This window comes from Cherax quadricarinatus, chromosome 37, assembly GCF_038502225.1.
Source record: "Cherax quadricarinatus isolate ZL_2023a chromosome 37, ASM3850222v1, whole genome shotgun sequence".
In the NCBI taxonomy this organism is placed as follows: Eukaryota; Metazoa; Arthropoda; class Malacostraca; order Decapoda; family Parastacidae; genus Cherax; species Cherax quadricarinatus.
Genome location: NC_091328.1, coordinates 5,875,282 through 5,882,921, shown reverse-complemented (window position 1 = coordinate 5,882,921; position 7,640 = coordinate 5,875,282). Strand labels below are relative to the sequence as shown.

General features: G+C 40.6%; 1 protein-coding gene across 6 annotated transcripts in view; it reads right to left on the bottom strand.

Annotated features, from left to right (window-relative positions):
- Nucleotides 1–7,640, bottom strand: part of LOC128701797 (E3 ubiquitin-protein ligase TRIM37) — a 96,031-nt gene that overhangs the window by 23,977 nt on the left and 64,414 nt on the right. For all 6 annotated transcript variants that reach the window (XM_053795735.2, XM_053795720.2, XM_053795721.2 and 3 more), the window contains exons 9-10: nucleotides 1,828–1,942; nucleotides 1,432–1,677 (exon numbers count right to left, since the gene is read on the bottom strand). In XM_053795735.2, the coding sequence (XP_053651710.1) occupies nucleotides 1,432–1,677; nucleotides 1,828–1,942 (361 nt within the window). The remainder of the gene's footprint in view (nucleotides 1–1,431; nucleotides 1,678–1,827; nucleotides 1,943–7,640) is intronic.

Here is a 7,640-nt window from a genome sequence, read left to right as displayed (position 1 = left end):
TTTTCCTGCCATAACTTATCCTTCAACATTATTGCTACTCCTTCTTTAGCTCTAATTCTATTTGAAACCCTTGACCTAATCCCATTTATTCCTCTCCACTGAAACTCTCCTACCCCCTTCAGCTTTGTTTCACTTAAAGCCAGGACATCCAGCTTCTTCTCATGCATAACATCCCCCATCATCTCTTTCTTATCATTTGCACAATATCCATGCACATTCAGACTTCCCACTTTGACAGTTTTCTTATTATTCTTTTTAGTAATTATTACAGGAAAAGGGGTTACTAGCCCATTGATCCCAGCATTTTAGTTGACTTTTACAACACGCATGGCTTACGGAGGAAAGATTCTTATTCCACTTCCCCATGGATATAAAAGGAAAAGTATTAAGACCAAGAACTATTAAGATAAAATCAAAGAAAACTCAGATGAGTGTGTATAACTAAACATGTACATTTATGTCTAGTGTGACCTAAGTGTAAGTAGAAGTAGCAAGATGGTACGGTGTAATCTTGCATATTTATGAGACAGACAAAAAACACCAGGAATCCTACCATCATGTAAAACAATTACAGGCTTTCGTTTCACACTCACTTGGCAGGACGGTAGTACCCCCCTGGGTGATTGCTGTCTACCAACCTAATACACCTACACCACACCAGCCATTTCCCACCAAGGTAGGGTGACCCAAGAGAGGAAGCATTCACCATCATTCATTCAACAGTGGTCTTGCCAAAAGTGTCCAGACATTACAATTCAAATGATCCTTCTAACTACAACTTCCCACCCCTCCTTCAGAGGGCAAACACTAAACTTCCCATCTTCAGGACTTAAGTCTAACTGGTTTCCCTGAATCCCTCCATATATGTTACCTTGCTCTCACTCCAACATGAAAAAAATCCTTAAAACTTCTTGTCTCCCCTCACTCTGATCCATCGCACCCACACATGCATCCTTCATCCTCCATACCCTACCATCAACCCTTCCTGGAATGACACTACCTCTTTGTTTCACCCCAGATTTATACTCTTGGTCATCCTATTCTACTCCATCCTCTAAATGCTCCGACTGCCTCAACAACTCTCCTTTCCTCTGAATAATACCTTTCATTATCCCTCACCATTTAATTTCTACACTTCACATTCTTAGAATAATATTCACACTACAAACTACTTTCAAATGACATCTCTACAGCCTTCAATTTCCTCGCTGCTATGTTTAAGGCCCCATACCTTACGCCCACATAAAATCATTATACCGTTATACTCTGGTACCTCCTCCCCATTTTTCTCTAAATTAACAGTTATGCATACTCAGTAAAAGTTTAACAACAAACAGTAACAAAATCTGTCACAGCAAGCAAAACAATCATTTCACACCCTATATACAGTTTAAGATTTAAAAATTACATTTACAACTCAATAAAACTTACTTCAGTATCAGAAGAACTGGTAGACTGTCTTTCTGCTTCTAACTCCACTGGTTCAACACTTTTGTTGATATGGTGGTTTCGCTGTGGTTTAGTTTGTGGCAGAGGATGTGGGTGGTGCGTGTGTGAACTAATAGGACTTGGTTTGGGAGAGGCTGACTGAGGCCTCTCTACACGTGGAAAACCAGCCGAGCTGTTCACACTCTTGTTGCTAGCTACTGAATTTCGAGAAAGTTCAATTGCTATTCTCTGTTTAAAAGGGAAAATGGAACTTTGTTAATCACCATTAACATTAACTCCTATGCAAATGAAATACTCTTCAAGCAAATTTTTCTTTGACAGCTTTATACAGTATAATTTGTATATACATATAATACTATACATGTATTAAAACCATACCTCCTTAAGATTATTAATTTGCTGAATATACTGAGCTTGAAGTGTTTGAAGCTGATGAATATACCACAGCTGATCACGACATTTCTGGAAGAATGTAGGAGGCCTCACCTGAAACCTGTATTAAGAAAACATTAATCCGAGATTAAAACTGATTAATATCTTCATCATAAGAACATAAGAAAGAAGGAACACTGCAACAGGCCTTCTGGTCTATGCGAGGCAGGTCCAATTCTCCTACTGGTTTAAGCCAATGCCTCGACCTAGTGAGGTCAGACACGTCACTTAACCCTTCAACTGTCCAAACATAGATCTACATTTTCATGCGTAGCACTCCGACCTTGATTTTCTCCATAAGAAAGCATGTAAAAAACGTAGATCTACGTTCAGAGCGCTACACGAGCAAACATAGATCTATGTTAAGGGAGGAGCACGGTATCCAACCTAGTAGCACAAGCTAGTCAGGTCCAACTCACACCCACTCATGTATTTTTTTTTTTTCAACAAACCGGCCGTATCCCACAGAGGCAGGGTGGCTCAAAAAGAAAAACAAAAGTTTCTCTTTTTAAATTTAGTACGTAATTTATACAGAAGAAGGGATTACTAGCCCCTTGCTCCTGGCATTTTAGTCGCCTCTTACAACATGCATCACTTACGGAGGAAGAATTTTGTTCCACTTCCCCATGGAGATAAGAGGAAATCATGTATTTTATCCAACCTATTTTTAAAACTACACAACGTCTTAGCTTCTATGATGGTACTCAGGAGTTTGTTCCACTCATCCCCAACTCTGTTACCAAACCAGTGCTTTCCTATATCCTTCCTGAATCTGAATTTTTCCAATTTAAAGCCAATGCTGCAAGTCCTATGTTAGGCATTTTTAGCATGCTATTTACATCCCCTTTATTAATTCCTGCTTTCCATTTATACACCTCAATAACATCCTTCCTAATTCTATGCCTTTCTAGAGAGTGCAGATTCAGGTCCCTCAGTCTATCCTCATAGGGAAGATTTCTGATACATGGGATCAACTTTGTCATCTCCGTTGTAAGTTTTCCAGTGCATTTATATCCATTCTGTAATACGGTGACCAAAACTGTGCAGCATAATCTAAATGAGGCCTAACCAAAGATATATAGAGTTGAGGAACAACCTGAAGACTTCTATTATTTATACTTCTTGCTATGAAGCCAAGGATTCTGCTAGCTTTATTGCGAACACTTATGCACTGTTGTCTTAGTTTCAGAGTACTGCTAACCAGAACTCCTAAATCCTTTTTGCAATCCATAATATTAAGATCTACATTGTTTAGTTCATATGTGGCATGGTTATTTTCCTGTCCAACATTTAGAACTTTGCATTTGTCTATATTAAACTGCATCTGCCACTTCCCCAACCACTGCAGCAGTCTATTCAAATCATCCTGGAGTGCTCTAATGTCCTCGTCCTCAACCCCCAGAGTTTCTTCCCCAAATGAAATGATTCCTGACAGAAAAGCCTTTGAAACAACCATACAAGAAGTTATTTTCCAACTTTTCTTACTGTCTTGCAAACCCTTCCCTACACCTAACCCCTGACACCCACCCTCACCACCCCAGTATAAATGCTCATCATTATCAATCCTTCACCCTAGTCATTTTACCAAGGAACACCCATAGCTCTGAGATGCTTAATTACCCCTCCCCCACAAATACTCCATACCAATAATTTTCCCATCAAACTAATCCATACCCCCCAATGATGCTACACCCCAATCACCCAGCCACCCCCTTGGCCCCTTCCTTGACCCACAACCCAAACCTTAACCCCAACTTCAAAAATCAAATCCCACCATTCCCATAAGATTTCAGTTTCCTCCTAAAATCAGCCATATAGAAAGCAATGGAGAAATTTACAACAAAGTAATGTGCAGTATACTATACAGACAGGATCTCAAACAAGATCCGAGAGTGTAATGAATACCATTAACGTTAAGATTTGTGAATACATGTACAAGAAAGCTCAGACCTCACTGCAGTGACAAACTAAGCTACAGTGGAACCTTGGTTTTCGTGATTAATCCGTTCTAAAAAGTCTGATGAAAACCGAATTGTACAAAAACCAAAGCAACATTTCACATAAGAAATACAGTGGTCCCTCGTTTATCATCGTTAATCCGTTCCTGGAAGTGCGACGATTATCGAAAAAGATGATTTTCGAATAAATTTTCCCCATAAGAAATAATGTAAATACATATAATCCGTTCCTGACACCCAGAAGTATTAAAACAAAAAAAATATTTTACATGAAATATAGATGTAATACATAAATAATACAATGGGACATGATGAATGAAACATTAACAACATAACACTTACCTTTATTGGTGATTCTTCTTAGTGTATGGAAGACTGGAGGAGGAGAGAGATTGGATTAGTTACTGTTTGGAAGGGGAATCCCCTTCCATCAACACCTCAGGTACCAAGTCCTTTTCTGGGGTTACTTCTCTTCTCTGTTTCTTAATGCCACTAGGACCAGCTTGAGAGTCACTGGAGTCCTGTCTCGCAAAAAAAGTGTCCAGAGAGCTCTGTTTCTGGCGTCTCTTTAAAACTTCCCTAAAATGGGCCAAGACTGTACAAGTTGCCGACATGGCTTGCAACATCCTTCTCAGGGTGATGTTTCTCCATAAATCTTTCCATCCTACCCCACATTTCAAAAATCTCCTTAATTTCTGAAGAAGGCACCTTCTTCCATCTCTCTTCCTCCTCCTCTGCAGCAAGATTCTGAGCTGCAATCTGTTCCTGTTCCTTCCACATCCTCCAAACTCACATCCAACCCCATGCAACTCCCCAATGCCACAATAGAGTTCACAACTGACATAGGCTCATCAGGGTCAGCCACAAACCCTTCAAAATCCCTCTTGTGGACACAATCTGGCCACAATTTTCTCCAAGCAGAGTTCAAAGTCCTGGTAGTCGCTCCCTCCCAAGCATTACCTATAAGGCTTATGCAATGGAGGATACTGAAGTGTTCTTTCCAAAACTCTCTTAGGGTCAAGTGAGTGTCTGAGGTCACATTAAAGCACTTTTGAAACATTGCTTTGGTGTAGAGTTTTTTAAAGTTTGAAATGACCTGCTAGTCCATGGGCTGGAGGAGAGGAGAGGTATTTGGGGGCAAGAACTTTACTGTGATGAACCCAAGCTCCTGCAGAATTAGGTCATCCAAGTTTGGAGGATGAGCAGGTGCATTGTCCATTACTAGGAGGCACTTGAGATCCAATTTCTTTTCCAGGAGGTAATTCTTCACACTAGGGCCAAACACTTCATTGAACCACTCGACAAAAATTTCCCTTGTGACCCATGCCTTATTATTAGATTTCCAAAACACACACAATTTACTCTTCATAACACTTTTTCCTGAACACTCTGGGATTTTCAGAATGGTACACTAGTAATGGCTTCACTTTGAAATCCCCACTAGCATTAGCACAGAACATGAGTGTCAGCCTGTCTTTCATAGGCTTCTGTCCAGGCAGTCCCTTTTCCTCCTGAGTAATGTAGGTCCTCCTTGGCATTTTCTTCCAAAAGAGCCCTGTTTCGTCACAAATGAACACTTGTTCAGGTTTCAGTCCTTCAGCCTCTATGTACTCCTTGAATTCACTTACGAATTTTGTACCTGCAATTTTGTCCGAACTGGCAGCCTCACCATGCCTTATCACGTTGTGTATGCCACTACAGTTCTTAAATCTCTCAAACCAACCTTTGCTGGCCTCAAATTCACCAATATCAGTACTCGTTGCAGGCAATTTCTTTACCAGATCGTCATGCAATTGCCTAGCCTTTTCACAAATAGTCAACGTCATAAGACTATTTCCTGCTAATTGTTTCTAGTTTATCCACACCAATAACTTCTCAACCTCTTCGAGTACTGGTGATCTCATTTTTGTCAGCATATTTACCCCCTTTGCAACAACAGCTTCCTTGATTTCCTTTTTCTTGGCCACGATGGAAGATATGGTTGTACGGGATTTGTTATACATCCTGGCCAGTTCAGCCACACATACGCCACTTTCATATTGTTCAATGATGTTTTTTTAAATTCAATCGTATTTCTCACCTTCTTTACCAAAGGCTTGGCACTAGGAGCTTTCTTTGGAGCCATGGTAGCTTATTTAGCACTTGCAAGCACTAAAATGAATGGAATATTATGAAATATTTCGTATGAACACGTGAGGGGACCGTCGCTCACTGGCAAACAATGCCACACTGGCTGGGAAGGAAGGCCGAGGTGGCTCAGAGCCGTGAGTACGCGTCCAGGACAACCGACAATTTGCGAGCCAATGTTTGGACTAAAATAACGTGATGATTTCCGAAAAGGACGACTATCGAGCCCAATGATTATTGAGGGACCACTGTAATGTAAATCTAATTAATCCGTTCCAGACACCCAAAAATACAGTGGACCCCCGCATAACGATCACCTCCGAATGCGACCAATTATGTAAGTGCGTTTGCACGTGTATGTTTGGGGGTCTGAAATGGACTAATCTACTTCACAATATTCCTTATGGGAACAAATTCGGTAAGTACTGGCACCTGAACATACTTCTGGAGTGAAAAAATATCATTAACCGGGGGTCCACTGTATTAACAAAAAATACATTTGAGAGAGAATAACTATAGTTTTACATACAGAAAACAATGAAAAATAAATATAAGGCACTAATGAAGTGGATAAATGAACATTTAACATCACTTTTACCTTCACTGAAGACTCTTGTTGGCATATAAAGACAGCGAGGAGGGGAGAGGGAGGAGGAGAGGTTATTGTTTGAAATGGGAATCCCTGTCCATAAGGAATTCAGGTATCAAGGCCCTATCCGGGGTTACTTCCCTTCTTTGTCTTTTACTGGCACTAGGACCAGCTTGAGTCACTGCACCAATGTCGCACAAAAAAAAAATGTCCAGAGAGGTCTGTTTCTGGAGTCTCTAAGATTTGCCCAAGATGGGACAAGTTGCAGACATGGCTTGCAACAGCCAGTTTGCTTCTTGAATGTGTCGAACCAGCCTCTGTTGGCCTTAAGTTCACTAAAAGAAGCCCTTATTCCAGGCATTTTCTTTGCAAGATCAGCATGCAACTGCCTTGCCTTTTCGCAAAGTATCACCTCCGAAACACTATCTCCCAATAACTGTTTTTCGTAGATCCACACCAACAACAACTTCTCAACATCTTCGATTGTTTGCGATCTCTGTTTCGTTAGCACATTTACCCCATTCGCAACATCAGCTTCCTTGATTTATTTTTTCTTCGCCAGGATGGAACCGATTGTTGATGCCGACTTCCCATACATCCTGGTGAGATCGGCCATGCGTATGCCACTTTCATACTTCGCTATGAGTTCTTTCTTGAATTCTATTGTGTGTCTCATCTTCTTTATCAATAGGCTGGCACTTGGAACTTTCTTTGGCCCCCATGGTGGCTTATTTAGCAGTTGCACTCAATAAACAAGCACAAAACACAATGGATTATTATCCAATGTTTCAGATGAACGTGTGGGGTGATGCTCACTCAATGAGAAAAAAGGCAGACTGAGTCACGAACGCATAGGTTGCTTTGTGTGGGCACATGGGTGGCGGAGTCGCACAGATGCGTTTGGTACAGACCATTTTCAACTCTACGAAAACCGAGCAGATGTAAGAAAATGTACAAAATTTTGACGAAAAAATTCGCCAAAAACCGAATCCTAAGAAAACTGGGACATACGAAAACCGAAGTTCCACTATATCTGAAAAAGATCAGAAATGTGATTCTTGCCAAAATACTACTTCATACTAATA